This window comes from Crocodylus siamensis, chromosome 2, assembly GCF_052110815.1.
Source record: "Crocodylus siamensis isolate JL-2025a chromosome 2, ASM5211081v1, whole genome shotgun sequence".
Lineage (NCBI taxonomy): Eukaryota > Metazoa > Chordata > Crocodylia > Crocodylidae > Crocodylus > Crocodylus siamensis.
Genome location: NC_143396.1, coordinates 30,531,191 through 30,549,320, shown reverse-complemented (window position 1 = coordinate 30,549,320; position 18,130 = coordinate 30,531,191). Strand labels below are relative to the sequence as shown.

The 18,130-nt window shown below is 43.3% G+C and overlaps 1 protein-coding gene across 1 annotated transcript in view; it reads right to left on the bottom strand.

Moving 5' to 3' along the window:
* LOC149870117 (uncharacterized) overlaps positions 1-18,130 on the bottom strand; it is a 64,778-nt gene that overhangs the window by 30,866 nt on the left and 15,782 nt on the right. Inside the window, exons 2-3 of the mRNA XM_090035606.1 lie at positions 16,226-16,354; positions 15,367-15,480 (exon numbers count right to left, since the gene is read on the bottom strand). Of these exons, the coding sequence (XP_089891732.1) occupies positions 15,386-15,480; positions 16,226-16,354 (224 nt within the window). The 3' untranslated portion in view covers positions 15,367-15,385. The remainder of the gene's footprint in view (positions 1-15,366; positions 15,481-16,225; positions 16,355-18,130) is intronic.

Here is an 18,130-nt window from a genome sequence, read left to right as displayed (position 1 = left end):
TACTGAGTACAACAATGTGAAACTTACTTTTTTAAAAATTTTCATATAAGTAGGCTCATCTTAAGGAAATCTGGGGCATTCGTTTGTGACATCCCAAGATACTACCCCCTCCTTGGCAGGGGTGGGGGCAGGGTGGTGTGTCGGGCAACAGTGCCTGCCTGCCCACCTGCAAGTGTCTTCATGCTGCTCCAACTGTCAGCCAGACTGCACCCCACACCCTTGCATTTCTGGGACACCCCTTATAATTCTCAACAGCCAGCCAGGACTGGCCTATGAAATCCAGGACAGTCCTGGCTAAACTGGAACATAGTCACCCTATGTATATAGTAGGCCTGTGCAAAGTGACTAGTATTCACTTTGGATTCAGATTTAGCCAATCTGGGGGACAATGATACGATCTGGTGATTCGAATCACTGTCCCAAATCAATTCAGCCAAATCTGATTTCGAGATTCTGCTGAATCGGCCAAATCTCTGAATTAGACAGGTCCCATCCCCTGCCCACTTTCCGAGCCCTGTAAGTGGCTGCCCCACCCGGCTCCAGCTCTCGATTCTTATAAAAAAAAACCCTGAACTCATCGGCTCCTGCCAGGTGGGGGAGCCATGCCCACTGCATCCCACTGTCCCATGCATCCCCCTATCTCCTGCATACTCTTCCAGCCCCCCATGGCTGCTCCGCCCAGCCCCAACTCCCGGTTTAAAAAAAACAAGAAAACAAGCCCCAGTTTCATCAGCTCTTGTCAGGCAAGGGGGCCATTCCCACTGCCCCACGCTGTGTGTAGGGTCTCTGCCATGAGCTCCCAGAAGCCCCAAGACTACTACAGCAGCCAGTGAGTGGGGGCTGGGTTTTTTTTTGGTTTTTTTTTTAAACCAGGAGCTGGGGTGGGTGAGGCAGCCATGGGGGATCTGGGAGAGGGGGTAGGGACTGGTAGGGATCCCCCCATGGTCCCTTTACCTCTCCTCCAACCTCCTTCCCCTGCCCCTACTTACCAGCACAGAGTCTGGGTCCAGCTCCTTGCATTGATGAGTGGGGAGTGCCCAAATCACCGAAGCTCTCTGAATCTTTTCTGAATTGATTCAGAGAGCTTTGAATTGATTCAGACCTTTTTATTGGTCTCCTGATTTGATTCAGCTGCCAAATCGGGCCGAATCCCCTCCAAATCGAATCAGCACCCAAAGCTTCACACAGCCATTGCATATAAGCCTTTTGTATATTTAGGGTCCATATTCACCCATTCTATCCATATTCTCTCTTCTCACATTCTGCTTTGAACACTGGTTTCAAACACATAACATCGAAGTCAAATTCTGCCCAAACAACACAATTCTGGTCAAAGCCATGTGAAACTGCCAAATACAATTATGTTCCATAGTTTATGACGAGACCTAGTATAGGATTTTCTAACTTATCTGGGAATTTTTGGGATGTTCCACAATGTACTGCTATCACAAAAATAGAAAATCTCATTCTGGGATTTATTAACAGGTCATTTGTAAGACATGTAGAGAATTGTCTTGTTCTATTCAGCACTGCAGAGGGTGCAGTAGTTTATACAATGTCTAGTTTGTAGCACCACATTCAAGGAAGACAGTGGTAAATTAGAGAAAGGCCAAAGGGGAGCAACATGAATGGTAAAATATCTAGAAAACAGGGCATATGTGTAGAAAATACAAGAAATGTGGGGGCTTTTTGTTTACTAAAGAGAAGACCAAGAACATGAAAACATTCCTTCAGTATATATAAAGACTAGCACAAAAAAAAACCCAGTGAATTTTCTCCATATATTCTGGAAGTAGGATAAAAAGAAATTGGCATAAACTCAGACTCAACCATTTTTTCCTAGGCAGCAGGAAAAAAACTTTTAACTGTAAAGATAGTGAAGCATTGGAGGAAGGTAGCTAGAGACAGAAACTTGTTCACTGGAGGTATTTTAAGAGAGGTAGTTAGCTGTGTTAGTCTGAAGTTAGGCAGAAGACAGATATGCATATTATAGACTAACTAAATAAGATATATGTACAGCATAAGCTTTTGTGAACTTGAGCTCACTTCATGTTAGATCAACAGCTGTGACAAATGGTGCCTCCACAGGGGGATAGAGTAGGCAACCTATAAAAGTCCTGCCTGGGCAAACTCTGTATGATTTTTATGAGCTACAAATCAAAATTGAAGACTCTTGCATGGCCGAAATGAAACTGCCCATCTCTACTGTACTACACTGCTGCAGATAATACAACTGTGCTGGAAAATGTTTCTGCCTACATTGTTAAAGATGCAGGCTTTAGAAATCTGTTGGCAAAATGAAGATCCAAAGACAGCATTCCATCTGGGTTAACCTTTTTTTCCCATATGTCATCCCCTGTGAAATGTTTTATGTATGTATTCTTTGGAAATAAATTGGAAGAAGCAGCTGTGTGTGCTGCCCACCTGCTAAAGCCTACAATCTAGTGTTATTTCAATTAGATTTGATTGCAGGAAAAAGTTTATGAAACAGCTATCAGTGATTTCATGCCATCTGGCTTCCGCTTTTCTCCTATTTAGAGATACCCTGTGTTTACATTGATTGGCCTTCTATATATGCAAGCACAGTTGAGCTCTATCTTTCTTTTTATCTGCTTGATAACAGTGTGCTTGGTGCTGCACAAAAACAGTGAGATAAAAGTCCTAGCTCTCAAGAAGCTCAAATGAATTTAGTCTGGACAGTACAGACAGACATACATGATGCAGAGGTCAAGAGTATACTTCCAGAGGGGTAATTAATTTTTTTTTAAAAGCACTACCTGGTTTATCCATTCAAAATTAATGTAGATGCTAAGGAAAGTCCCTATTAAACTTAATGAGTATATGAAAATCTTTTCTCTCCTTAATAAATATTATTCCATGACCAGTTACTAACTTAGTATTCCAAAGGCCATTCACCATTCCAGGGTGATGGGAACATTCCCCCTCCCTCCTTTTGGATGAGGTTTGAGATGGAGAATTGAATGTAACAACCTAGAAATACATTCTCCATCCCTTCAAAGTTTTCCTAATTTGCCTTGATAAATTGTCAGGAAGAATCTAGTGTTTAGACACAAGATAGAATTCACTCTCTCTTTAACAGAATAATTTTTATTCCAACTTCAACCTAAGTCAGATGAAATTGCATAGTTGTGATAGAATTTCTCTGCATTTTGAGCAGGTTTGAACCCTGTGCTTGAGACAAACCCTGAAAGGAAAACCACATGGATGAACCATGGATGGAAGGCTGGCTCCTACCTTGGAGTTCTTTAAGAGGAGGCTTGACGTTTACCTAGCTGGGGTCATTTGAGCCCAGTTTTCTCTCCTGCTCAGGGCAGGGGGTCGGACTAGAAGATCTACAAGGTCCCTTCCGACCCTACATCTATGAATCTAATCTATGAACTTTCTGTATGAAATGATAGTTTAGACTCTGGAATGAAAATTGCCTCCCTGCAACATTTCATGTTCACTCTTTCTATGTGTCTTCATTTCCCCATTAAAATGGGGAATGCTTTATAATAATAGTTTCATAGTTTCTAGAGTCAGAAGGGACCTGAGCAGATCATCGAGTGTGACCCCTGCCATGGCAGGAAAGAGTACTGGGGTCAAACGACCGCAGCAAGGTGTACATCTAGCCTCCTCTTAAAGACCCCCAGGGTAGGAGCCTGCACCACTTCTCTTGGAAGCTGGTTCCATTACCATCGTACTACTTTGTACAATGGTAATTACATGATCTTCATTTTAACCCTTTTGAAACTCTATGCCATAGGGGACCTTTCATGCTTGACACTTTAAGAGGCTTAAACGGCCTATGGAGCAGCCAGCAGGTGCAGTGTGGCTACATGAGGCAGTCACATGAGCAGAAGGGAGTTCCTGAATTAAAAGATGGGGCTGAGCAGCCTCACTGTAAACCCAAGCCCTCAGAACTGAGTGGGCAATTGCTTCAGGGAGCCAGAGAGACAGCATCGCCTGGCCAGAGCCACTGCTTCCAGAACACCTGGAACTATGGGAATGGAGGAGTGTCCTAGTCCTGGGGCATGACCTAAAACTACACCCTGCTAAAGTTGGATGGTGGGGTGGGGCTGCTTTTGGAGGCGTGATCCCCAGGAAGTGCCACACCTGTGTCTCCCTAGTGAAAGGCAACTTTGGGATGCCTTATAGCTGCAGCCACCATGACCTTATGGGTTACCCTATAGACAGGATGGGGAAGGGTGCAGGTATGTCATCAGGCCTGAGACCCAAAGGGCATAAAGCCAAGAGCCCCAGGCAGGGGACAGAACAGTAGCCCCAGTAAGGAGGTGGTGTGGTGGTCTCAGTCAAAAGACATGTGAGGGAACAGCTGCACAGTAGGCCATTTAGAATAGGGCCCGTATGGGGCCTGAAGGGCTGCGCATAGGTGGTGTAGAGTAGGATCTTTGCAGGCAGACCTGAAGGGCTGCACAGGGGCTTCATAGAATAGGGTCTGTGCGAGGGACCTGAAAGACTGTGCATAGGCTGGCCCTAGTAGTTTGATGGAGCAAACCCCAGGGAGGGGGCAGAGTAGTTAACCCAGCAAGAGGATAGTGTGAGGCCTCAATGAGGGGGGGCATGTGGCCAAGGTAAGTCTTCGGACCCCTGAGGCCATGTTTGGGCCAGAGGCTGAGTTCAGGCTCAGCAATGGGACTGGGAGAAATGGGAGTAATTTGAATGCCATCTGTGAGGCATGAAACATGGTATAAGGGGAGGTTCAGAGCCAGGGATTACATTCTTGGCATATGGCGATAAATGAGCAGCCTCCCACCTTGTAGACATCTACTAATTAGGTACATCAAAGGTGAAGCAGGTGGGGAGACTACCCTAGACAGGTGAGCAAGCCAATGACTTGATCAGCCGTGAGATGGCCCCTGTCATACTCTGTAAAAGCAAAACATTATTCATTCATCAGAAAACCCAGAGCTCTTTTAAATCTATATTTAATTTTCATTTTGTAGCCCTACTGCTAATGTTTATCTCTCTTGAATTATTATTACTTATATAAAATGGATTAGAAATAATCTACATTGTAAACAGTTTGGGGTATGAGAGATTTCTATTCTGTGCATGTGCAAAGCCTAACCCAAAGTTCTGGTGCCTCTGGCAGTATGTAGTGCCACAGACACATCTGTGTAATGGGACAGGGGCTGTAAAGGATGGCCATGATCTCCCAAAGCCCCTTACCATGTCAAGTTGGCCCAATGGATACCCTCGATTCTCACCCACCACATCTTTGATGGAAAATATATAATAGGAAGGCTGCCTTTACGTCCTCTTGGACACAGTTTGCTCCCGGATCCCTTGTGGGTCCTGATTTACAGTGGGTGTTTCAGGGCATCCTAGACTTATGGGCTGTATGCATGGCTCCAACCACCCCTTTACCATGCCCCAAGCGTTGCAGGTGGTATGGACATTGTTCGGTCTGGGCCTTGTTGCAGTTCGGCCCCCTTGTCCTCCCTGGGCTCTCCGCAGCCCTGTCTCACTTGGCGCCTCACTGGTGCTTGGGCTCTCCACAGCCCTGCAAAATGCTGCACCCTCTCTGGTGCTGGGGTCAGTGCACCCCAAATGCTGCGCCCTGTCTGGCACTGGGGTCCCCATGCTGCCATGGGTCCCCTGTGAGGCCACCTCCTTCCCCTAATAGCTTCACCCAAACCACTGGGATTTTATACAACAATAAACAAAACACAAGCCCCTGGGCTGTAACATAAATTCAAGCCGCTCAGCTAGAATCTCAAACAAACCCTACTGGGGAATGCTTCATCCCTTAACGGTATTGGAAGCTGCTCCTGCAGACAGGCCTCTCCCCTTTGCTTGCTCTGGGACAGCTCCTTCCCCCTTGGCTGCTGGCAGGGAACTACCCTCCCTGGGCCCAGTCCTGGGGTTTATTTGGGCCCAGAGCCTTGCGCCTTCCGATCAGCTGACCATGTGCAGGTGCAGGCTCGTTTACCCTCTGGCTTGTTGCCCTGGTATGCTGCACATGGGCTTCTGTCTCTTCTCTCTGGGCCTCTTCCCTCTGGGCCTCTTCCCAGGCAGCCTCCTGGGACAGCATGTGCCACCCAAAACCAGAGCCTGGCCAGCCGGAGCCACGCTCCAGCTTCCAGCTAGGCTCCAAGCAGCAGGATCGACACTGCTGCAGCCCCAGGAGGCCCCCAGGTAAGGGTGCGGGGGCCATCTCAGGGCTAGCTCCAGCCTCCCCTACCCCACCCAGGGTAACCTGCTGTGCACCAGAGGGTGCATGGCACAGGCATTCCCGGGGACAAGTAGCAGCAACACAAAGTATCCCACTGCTAGTTGTCCCTGGGGAACCAAACATCTGGGCTCACGTGGTGCAACCTGTGTGCCTTATGTGATATCATAATATAAACAGGAAATCATAATGAGTGCTTAGTTTTGGTGTGACTGTGCTCTCACTGAACTCAATGGCAAAAAAAGGTCCCAGTGACTTCAGCTGAAATTAAGTCAGTGTTGTTCAGAATGCATTCAGGACCGGATTTCTAAAGGTATTTAAAAATCTGGTCCTTTGTATATTGCAAATTGAGCCCAACCCTGCTTTGTTGGTCTCACTTTCTCTTGAGAATGAACTTAGAAAATCAGTTTTCTCCAAACTTCTTTGTTACTTTAATTACTTCACAAAGGTATCAGACACTTTACTTTCAAAAAGGAAAACACAGTACAGCTGGAGTGGCAAACAATGTACAGTACCTGCATTAATAAGTCAAATATTTGAAGAAACTGAACAATTTCCTTTGATCCTGATGAAAATGGGGAGGGGGGAGTAGGGAAAGAAACATATTTGCTTTTGCAAATTCCCTTATGAATTATTTACTATATCACTAAAACAACTTATGCTAATAATACTGTAATAAGCTGTGCAGTTCAGGCTCTGACTCATGTTCCACTCAAGAGGTATCTAGTGAAAGCTCAGGAAATTATGCTTTACCTTGCCATCGTTCTCTAGAATATAAATGATGTAATTAGCCTAGCATCATGGAATATACTGGTATGTTATGTGACTTCAAATGTGCATTCTTTACCTTCTAGACACTTGTTAATGAACACACAAAGAATAATCACACACTGATATTACCCTGATGTTCATGGTTGTTGTTTTATTATTTGCTGAAATCAGGACTACACATAATGAGTTGGTTCCCTTCTAAAAAGCTTGCAATCTGAACAGAAGAGAAAATAAAGGTGGGGAGAAGAAGTATAATTGTCCCAGTTTTTTTAAGAGAATAGGAATGGAGACACTGTGTGACTGCATAGACAAAAGTAGAGGCATGTTTGCATTACACTATAAAATGGGCTAAATGTTTTTGCATTGCCTTAATGGTGTTGGTGTTTGCACACCCTGGTGGCATATTGCACATTAATTCCAGCTGCTGTAGGAAATTCAGCAGTGTAATCCACCTTAAATGACTTGGGGCACAGCAAACTCTTTTGAGGAGTTTTAGTTTGTTGCCCTATATCCATGGAGCAAAGCATTACGCTTTGTGTAGCTCCATTGCTCTTCAGGAAGCCCTGCAAGCAGTCTGGCACCAGCCTAGGAAACCAGGCTTCATCCAAGAAAAGTGGTGAGCCTGATCTGTCTCCCTCTCCCCCTTCCAGACCCTGCCTGCCTCCCTGAACTGCATGGTGGCCTGGTGATTCCCTCCATGGCTGTGGTACTCCCTGGGACCACCCAAGCCAGGTGCCTGTGGGCGGATGCCACCTGGGAAGGGGGGCTGCCACTGCCACAGAGGGAAGCACCAGCCCCACACCTGCAGCCCAGGGACTGCTCTGCCCACTGGCAGCTCCCCCTCCCCTCCCCGCTGGACAGGCAGGTAAGTCAACAGGGAGTGTGCACAACTCGGGGTTTTAATCAGCCCTAAATTGAAGCGGTGTTTTTAAAATCCACCACTTCATTAGGGCCCAGAGAGTTAATTGTACGGTTATTGATTGTAGGGGTGGGTTGCTAGAGGGGTTGCTGTACTTGTAATGGAACTCTACCTGGTCTTCTGTGAGCTCAGCTGCAGAACATGTACAAGTACATGGGCACCTAACTCTCTTTGACTCAAAGTGGAATGTGAAGTCCATAGGAAATAGACAGCAAAACAATACCTTTGTAGATATGGGCCTAGCTGATTTACTCAAAGTCAGTGAGGCATCAATATCTCCCAAGGTGCAACTAGGTCATTGCCCTCAAGATCAGTCATCTTTGAATCCAAATTATACTGTGTGCATCTACACAAGATGCACAGTCATTACTGCACATTTATTTAGTACTTCTATTAGCAAGTATTAAATAAATGTGCACTAACTGGAGTTACTGCGCGGTGGTGCCAGTGAATGTCTTTTAGGTGATGCCACTGTGCAGTAATGCACTGTGCACTGTCTGTACTGTGACATGCTACTGCAGTTTTTTTTCTGGCTGCTTTGCAGTCAGCATCTCATGTAGACTCACCCATTGCAAAACACAATATTTAGCATCTACTTATCATTTGACCCACTGTTTAGGATTCACAAACTTACAAAACAAATGCCGCTTAGATCTGTTCCTGCAAAGCCAGTACGTGCTTAACTCTAATCCATTGGGTTCAGTGAAATGCCTCACATGTCTGAAGTTAGGCACATGTGTAATTCGGTACACTGGAGGCTTAGTCATAAAATTAAAAGTCTTTAAAATACCTGCCTGTTCTCCTTCTTGATTAATATAATTCTTTGGAAGAAAATAACTGCAGACAGCCTAATACAAAGGGTCTAAATCTGAAATATCTGGGTTATTATTGCAAAAAGAAAATCAGCCAAACAATTGGCAATTTAAGGAACAGAGAGTATTATTATACATGTGCAAACAGAAGCTGGTGCTATTTCCATAAATAGACTTGTAAAATATGGAACTAATTAAACTATTTCATTTGAGAGCCTGTTCATAGTTTGGACCCTTCTGATCTTAGATGTACAGTGTGAATCACCTCTGATTTCCAGATTTACTTCTATATGCAGGAGTAAACTTAGCACAGGGTATATGAAAGAGGATAAAAAATTATGAGAATAGGTGTATATCAAATCAATATAAAATCAGCAGGAGACCCATCCCAAAATTTTGTTTGAAAATTCAAAACGAAGTAAACAATTATGGTTTAGTGACCATTTTGAAAGTCAGTGCACATTTTTCAGGAGGTACAATGAAGTTCATAAAATGTTTTGAGTGAATGTGGGCCTAGTTATAATCTCCCCCTAGAACCATGCAAAACGTGTTCTGCATGACTGTACAGTGACAATGAAGTGACGTGGGAGTAGTTTCAGATTCCAGCTGAGTGCTATCTTAGGAGGTTTGGGGAACTTTGGGCAAGATCCCAAATAGTGCAAATTTTAGAACAGCTGTGAATAGGGTGGGATTCAATACTGACAAGTGCAAGGTACTGCACCTAGGGTGGAAGAACCAGCAGCATAGCTACAGGCTAGGGAACTCCCTTCTCATCATTGCAAAGGCAGAAAGGGATCTTGGAGTCATTATTGATTCCAAGATGAACATGGACTGCCAATGTGAGGATGCGGTCATTAAGGCTAACTGCACCTTGTCATGTGTCCACAGATGCATCATGAGCAGGTCCAAGCAGATGATCCTCCCCCCTATGCAACATTGGCCAGGCCACAGTTGGAGTACTGCATCCTGTTCTGGGTGCTGCGCTTCAAGAAGGATGTGGGCAACATGGAGAGGGTCCAGAGAAGGGCCGCTTGCATAATCAAGAGGCAGCAAGGCAGGCCCTACAAGGAGAGGCCATAGGACCTGAACCTGTTCAGCCTCCACAAGAAAAGGTTGAGAGGGGATCTGGTGGCCATCTACAAACTTACCGGGGGGACCAGCGGGGAACAGGAGAGTCCCTGTTCCCTTGAGCACTACTGGGAGTAACGAGGAATAACGGCCGTAAGTTGACCAAGAGTAGGTTCAGGCTAGACATCAGGAAGCACTACTTCACAGCCAGGGCAGCTAGGATCTGGAACCAACTTCCAAGGGAGGTGGTGCTCACTTCTAAGCTGGGAGTCTTCAAAAGGAGACTAGATAATCACTTAGCTGGGGTCGTTTGACCCCAGTACTTTTTCCTACCATGGCAGGGGCTCAGACTTGATAATCTGCTCAGGTCCCTTCTGACCCTACTGTCACACTAGGTTGAAAATGCCCAGTTGTGGCTAGGTCGGTGGGCTGACGCCAATGAGGACGCAGTTTATGATTAATATGCAATATTTATTTGGCTTTAACCTATAAAATATTGACAACTCAAGCAAATGATTTCCTATATAATACTAATCTATGACAACACACAATAATTAAACAATCAAAGCTGGGGAGTGATGTCCATTGGGTCACGAGGTTCAGATCAAGGCCCCTTGCTTTCAAAACCACGAGTGGTTTTGGTGCGGCTGGCCGGGGCCCTAGTCTCAGACCTGGTCAACAACTCATATTTCTTAAAAGGTCATTTAATAATTAAAACATAATCAATCAAAATAATTTCAAACAGCTAAATGGGAAATTAGTCCGTTGAGTCACGGGGTTCAGGTCAAGGCCCCTTGCTTTCAAGATCAGGGACGACCTTGGTCGGGGGGGGCAACCCTGCGGGTAATCAGTCCGCGGGCCCTTTGACGCTTGAAGTTACAGTTTGAACTTCCCCTGTCAGGGCCTTGTGGCTCTACCCTTTTATACCCTCACTCTTTTTCACTTATTTTTACTGGCCAATTGTGTTACCTTTCTGCCAGCATTCTGTTTCCACTCGTCAATAGCCCTTTCCTCTCCGCAGTCCCCTCATTGTTTTCTCCTTAGCCAGTTATGTTGCAATTTCCTTCCTGCTTCGTTGGCAGTTCGATGCGGTTGACTTCCCTGCCTCGTGAGCGTGACCAGGGTCACCCGTCCAGAGGCCTGTGTTACAGCCTAGCATTCTGCCATTTTGCTGCAGCCTGGCCATTCATCTGGGGAGATGCCCGCAACACCTACCAACTATGAAACTGTGCATCTTGCCTGCATTTTATACTTTTCAGACTAGTTATATAAACAACACGCTATAGCGAGAAATAGTATACAGTATGCAAAACGCATTGCACAAAGTGTTTCAAAATTGACACAGTATTGTGTATGTGGGACAGAATTTCCAAAATTCCTAAGATCTCCAAGGAGTTGGGAGTGTAAGTCCTACTGAACCTCATATTTGAAAAAAAAGTCCCCTATACAGCTAAGCTGGATATAGAAGAGTTCAGAAGAACAGAAACAAATCTAAGTGCATCAATTTCATAAATTCTTCTCAATTGTAGTTGACAACTCAATGGGTGTGTCTACATATGCTACTAATGTGCAACAATAAACTCTGATGTATGTTGTGCTGGAGTTTATTACTCAGGACTGAAGCACATTGAGCTGGGTAGGAGCAGCCCTGACTGGCTGAAGGCCCCTGGGGTCAGCCTGCCAGCACAGGGCTGCTCTGACTTGGCTCAGCATGCTGCAGAGGGGCTGGCTGGGGCACAAGAGTGCTCCAGTGTGGGGCTGGCTGGCACGCAGCCCCACACTGAAACACCTCATGCCCCAGCCAGCCGCATCAGTGTCTACACATGTGGTGCTGTGGAGTAAAAAACTCCGTAGCAGAATTGTACTTGTATTTACAAGTAATACCCTGATGTGGAATTAATTAGTTTCCTGTGGCCCAATAGAGCTGCAAGTGTAGAAGTTGTTTGCTGTGGAGCTAATTAGTCTACTCCACAGTCAAAATCTCATGTATCTCCAAAATATTTTTATATTTTCTGATGCCTCCTTGTGTTCATTTTAACAACAGAAAGTTAAACAGGTTTACTAGGGGATTCCACAAGCTAAACATTATGTCAGTCAGAGTCTAGAGTCAGGTGCCTTGATGCATAAAGACTGACTTTATTCTGGCTTTTTCCTGTAATACATTTTCAAGGCATAATATGAGGGAAGAAAACTTACGATTATTTTGGAAATACTAGAAAAAGAAGCTGTCAGTAAGCTCCAAGGTATCTGATTGAAAAGTTGAATTTCAAACTAACATAAAACTTTGACAAAATGTAACAGCATTTGAGAATTACTAGGAGGATTAATGCTTTAGTTGAAGATTAAAGACCTTTATAGAAATATATGTTTATACATCTTTTAAATCAATTACTGCACTTCTACTGGACATTATTTTACTATAGCCCTGTAGTGAAAAGTTAGATTATCTCTGAAAAACACACAAAACAAAAATATGCAGCTTTATTTATCCAGGGCCGGTATGAAGGCAGATATTTACTTAGAAATGTCCTACATGTCTTTGCCAGATACTTGCACAACCGTTAAAAATGCCAGACTTCTATGCTATAGTATAATGACATTTGTTTTCTGGAAAGTAGTATTTGAGTCATGATTAGATGGAAGCATCTCTATCCATTCAGAAGCCACAGTCCTGACCCCTCCCTGGGAGGTTGGTAACTGAGCCCTTTGTTTCAAAGAACCAAATAGGGCTCATTACATTTTTAAAAACAAGGTGGTGGTAACTCCTTTTAAAAACAAGATGGTGGTAACAGCCTTGTGTTAGTGCACCCAATTAAGAAGTGAGAGATCCAGTCTCAAGTCTATATTCTGAAAGGATTTAACCTGAAATCTTGTGTTTACCAGGTTATGAGGAGAGAGAAGAGGGAATCTCCACCACTCCAGGGGCACATCTACACATGCCCCTACAGCATTGTTGTTACTGCGCTGTCATTTAGTGAGTCCTTCCTGTTTAGGATTCACAGATCTACAGAACAAATGCCGCTTAGACTTGGTCCTGCAAAGGCTTAACTCTAATCCACTGGGTTCAGTGAAATGCCTCACGTGTTTTGGAAGTACTAAATGACAGCACAGTAACTAAATGACAATGCAGAAAATGATGTTTGTTTATCTGATGACTGTTTAAAATTCCTCAGGAAATGTTGGTAGAGGAACACCTGGTCAAATGTACATCTAAACTAGTTCCCAACCTGCTCAGCCCTTTCAAGACTGGGCCAGTTGTAAGCATGGGAGATTTGAAAGTCAAAAACAAAAATGACCATGGAGTTCAATCCTCAATGGAGTTAGGCAGCAGCACACAGGAATTTTCTGGATTTCAGTTTTGGACGTAGGTACCTTAATGCTGCCTAAATTCTATTCGGGACACCAAAGTCCTTCACTGGCTCTGAACCTAAGTGCCTGTAGTTCCCACTAATATCATTCAAAGTTTTACACACTGGTAGAACTGGGCCTTCTGTGTATGAAATCACAGATCTGCAACTGTGACCCTGTTTAGACAGGACAAATGAAGGAAAAACAACAACAACACAATTGGGGTGGTGAACTAGAAAATGCCACCTTTTTAGCTTTCACTCATTTTTGGACTACAGAAAAATAATAAAACAATTCTTCTGTTCCGAAGAACTTGGAAAGACTATAACAGATAAGGATGTTTTTGACACCTTGGATTCCTATTTGAAATCTCAGGTTTTATCTTGTGAATCATGTGTAGTTGTTTGCAGATCTCACCATGATAATACTGCATACCCCCAAAACCCTGAAAATGATCTTGAGGCACTCTGCTTGAGAAACACTGGTCTAACCATAGTCTGTATATATTCAACTTATTGTTAGTAGGAATGCTCTAGAAGTTCAACTTGGGAAATGTTTCCCTTTACTAGTGAATTAGAACAATAGAAGAAAGGGTCCCAAATATTTTTTCAAGCAGAGTAAACAAAAGTATAAAATGAAACAGCTCTGGGGGGAAAAATCTATGCCTGAATGGACTAGTTTCAACATAAGCAGAATTCTCAACCCACTTGCTCACTGTTTTCCTCCACAAGCTTGCTTCAAAAATATATCCCTAGTAATAAAACAATCTGAAGTAACTGAAGATCACTAGGCAGAATGCGAGATCATTCATCCTAATATGTAAACTGCTTCATTTGTTAAAAGCAAGTAAGTGGCCCTTTGATGAAAATACCGCATGGCATGTCACTTTGCCTTAAATCTGAGCTGAAAAAAATCAATTAGCAATGTAGAGCTGGTGACTCTAAGATATATACTGCAACTAGAGGTCTGGCAGAGTGATGACAATTTAGAATGATAGCTACAGCAAGACAGTAGAGTTGATTAAAAATGTAGCAGCTCTGCTGATGAATGTCCTAGTTCAGATTTAGAAAACACTGAGGAACTTAATTTTCCGCTGACTAAATAATCATTTTATAAACCGTGTATAATTCATGTAATGTTAACTTTACAATCTTGTTAAATATGACTGCAGCTAAATAGTTAACACATGTCCAGTGAACTGGGACTTGTAAAGGACCATTAGCATGAATTAGTTTATACAAGCAAACAGAACAAAAGCCTTTATCCTAGCTGTCTGCCTCTTTGGCACCCACTCTCCTTGCAAACCAGTAACACATACTCTGCACTTAGCACTAGTTGCCTCACCTAAAGTAGCCCCCCTTCTGAAAAAAAAAATAAAAATCAAATTTGGGGCCCTAAAGTTTGATACTAAATCTACAGAAAGCTACCAATTTACAAGTCCTGATTGTCAGAGCAACTGCTGCTCTCATTGAAATCAACGGTAATTTCAACACCAGCTTCAGTGGAAATAAGTTCAATCCAAAGTGAGAAAAGCTGAATAATCTAGAAATGAAAGCTCACATGTTGACTTCAACTCAAGCAATTCTGTTGTGGAACTGTGGTCCACTGTGAAACTAATTCAACATTGCTGCAAAAAGAGATTGTAATTGAAGTGCTGACACAACATTAACTACCCCTGCCTAGCTACCTAAGGGCAATGACTTCACTGAAACATATTAGAGCGTAGTAACAAACTCAAAGACACTAACAGCAGTTTTCAAACTATGGGGCAGGGCCCCTGGGGACTATGAAGGAATGTTGGTGGGGAGCAGCTCTGTGCAAGGCATATTTCACTTTTTATTATTATTATTATTATTATATAACAAGAATGTGATATTTGATAACATCACACATTGAAATAGTATGCGTGAACCTTTTGCAACTGATTTCACAGGTGTTACAATGTATTTAATTAATCCAGTGTTCATTTCCATGGCAACAAAGACATTTCCCGCCTTCAGGTTTAGCATGCCTATCATATCAGCTCTTGCAGCACAAAAATATTATAAGCATTTGTGCAGTGCAGCTTATTCTGCTGGTGAGTTTGATATTTTTCATACAATTATGAGGTGAAAATGGATCGTTACTTATTGCCAAAAGATACTGTTCTGAAATGAAAGGTGGAAGCTAAAATGGCTGAAGCCAATAAAGAGAAAATATCTGCAAAAACAAGAAAATGTGATGAAGCATATTTGAATTTTGGTTTTACTTACAGTGTAGTCAATGGAGGAATTAGGCCTCAATGTGTACTGTGTGCAGTAACTTTGGCAAATGGTAGCCAGAAGTCAACAAAATTAAGATACCACTTAGGAACAAAACATTGCACTCTGGTAGAAAAGAACAGAGAATTTTTTAAATGAAATTCACAGGAAAATAACAAACAAAAAAACACAGCGAAAAATGTGGTATGGACCCCTGCAAATGCTTTAAAAGTAGCATATTGACAAGAATAAAAAGTCTTACACAACTGGGGAAAAACTGATTCTCCCACCAGCAACTGACGTGTGCTTGATGACAGTGTGGCCAAGAAGTTAAAATTGATCCTGCTCTCAGACAACACAGTCAGCTGTCAGATCTCTGACTTGTCAGTAACTATCAATGCACAACTGATCTCTCAACTGAAATTTATCTGCAATTTATCAGTTTATCTGCAATCCAGTTGGATGAAGCAACAGATACATTGAAAGAAGCTCATTTAATGGCATATGTAGGGTTTACTCACAAAACAGGAATTTTGAAAGATTTTTTCATTCTGTATGCCAATTAGGATGTGTGCAACTGGATTTGAACTTTTTAACATTTTAAACAACTTCCTAAATTCTCATGATCAAAAGTAGGAAGCCTAAATTGCAATCTGCACTGATAAAGCTCCCTCAGTGGCTGGAGGTAGGGTAGGCTCAAAAGCCAAAGTGTTTGAAATTGAGCCACAGGAACTGTGAACATGTTATATGATACACTGCTGTAGCAGTGAAGATCATGCTGCCAGTTCCAAGGAGGGTCTGGGGCTCAGGGGAAAGGGCCTTGAGGACGCCAAAGATTGCTGGAGAGCTAGCTTTGGGCATGATTACTTACCGTGTTGGGGATGAGCGGCAGAGGCATAGGACTCATTGGAACCATGGATGATGCACTTTGCTAGCTCCTGCCAGCTCCAGTTGCCTGGGCATGCGATGAGTGACATCAGAAAAGCATGCCCAGCAATGGCTGTGAGAGAAGAGAATGAAAAGTCTTTGAATGAGCATAGGCTCGGACTAATGCCCTGGCAGGGGTGAAAGGAGGAGAGTGGTAAACTTTCTCCTTCTTTGAAGCCCCTGTGGACAGAGTCATGGTTAGGTCTTCAGATCTGTTGTACGGACTCATTGGGGACCCAAAAACAGGTGACAGTATGTTCAGATTCTACCACCAGGTCAGTGGCAGGCCAGGGTGCAAGGGGAGGCAGAGCCCTGAGGAACATCAGTTACCAGGCGTCAACAGCTGTTCAGGCCAACAAGCCTCCCTTTTTACTTACCTTTAATATCAAGTCATTGCAGGTGAGATAGGGTGGACATGCTGTTAAACATCTGATAATAGTAATCTGCTGGGACCTAAGGGCTAGCACACACCTAGTTCCACCAGGAAAGTAAGTGATTTGCTCCGATAACCCTCAGTGACTTACAACCCCTTGCAACTTGAAACATGGATGATGTTCTGAGTACTGGTATCAAAATCATTAACTCTATCAAGATACACCCCACACAACACATCTCTTTGCAATGCTTTGTGCAGAAATGGGAGTCAAGCATGACACTTTGCTGTTTTGCATGGAAGTCAGGTAGCTATCCAGAGGTAAAGTATTGCAATGTGTTTATGAACTGAGAAGCAAAGTTCCTCTTTTTCTGTTGGATTTGAATTTCAGCAATGCAGATACATTGTGATCCACATTGGCTTGTACTTTTGGCTTACCTTGATGATATTTTATTTTTGACAAACTGACGTGTCTAAATTTCTCATTGCAAAGAGCAGAAAATATTGTTTTTGATGTGCACAACAAGATAACTGCATTCAAGAGAAAGCTAGATCTCTGGAAAACAGAGATCAAAGCTGGTTCAGGTGTTCCATTCCCATTGTTAAGTGATGCTATCAAAGGAATGGAATCAAAACTGCTGAGTGTTGTGGAGCCCATCAAGAATCACTTGACTTCTCTCAAAGCCAGTTTGGATAACTATTTTCCAAAAGGGAATTCACCCCTGAATGACTGGACTACCCAGCCTTTTGTAGCTGAGGCAGTAATCCTGTCCCATCTCTCAAATGGCAATCAAGAGGAGCTGATTGAACTTCAGAGTGACAGGGCACTGGACATTCAATTTAAAAATCACCTTTGGGGTAGTTTTGGTTGAAAGCTGGCTCAGAATATTCTGCTTTGTCAAAGTTTGCAGTCAAAGCTCTTTTACAGTTTGGTTCATCTTATTTGTTTGAGACTGTCTTTAGCACCGCCAGTGCAGAGAATCCAAAGTACCATCCAAGACTGGAGGTGGAGGATAACCTCTGAGTGTCAGTTTCAAAAATCTCTCCACAAATTGATCAACTGCCTGCAGAGAAACAGGCACACCCTCAACATTAATGGGTAAGTACAGTATCTGTGAATTTGAAACTTACAGGTGTAGATAATTTAAGTTGTGTTAATCTCTGTTAAGTTTATGAAGGCATATTTTGCATGTCTGTTTTTGTCAGGGTTGGGGCAGGGGGGTGGTGTATGAACAAAATTTTTGCTCAAAGTGGGACTCTGCTCAAAAAATTTGAAAGCTACCACACATTAACACCACACTATCCATTATCCATGGCATAAATAAGGGCCTTTTCTGACTTCTGTTTATGCTAACGGAAGAATGCACTACAGTTTGGACTAGGCCCTAAGTAAGTAGAAAACAGGTTAGTGGTTGCTTTATGGGGGTCTCTAGAAAAATCCAAAGTTGAAGAATATTGGGGCAAGGTAAAGCAAAG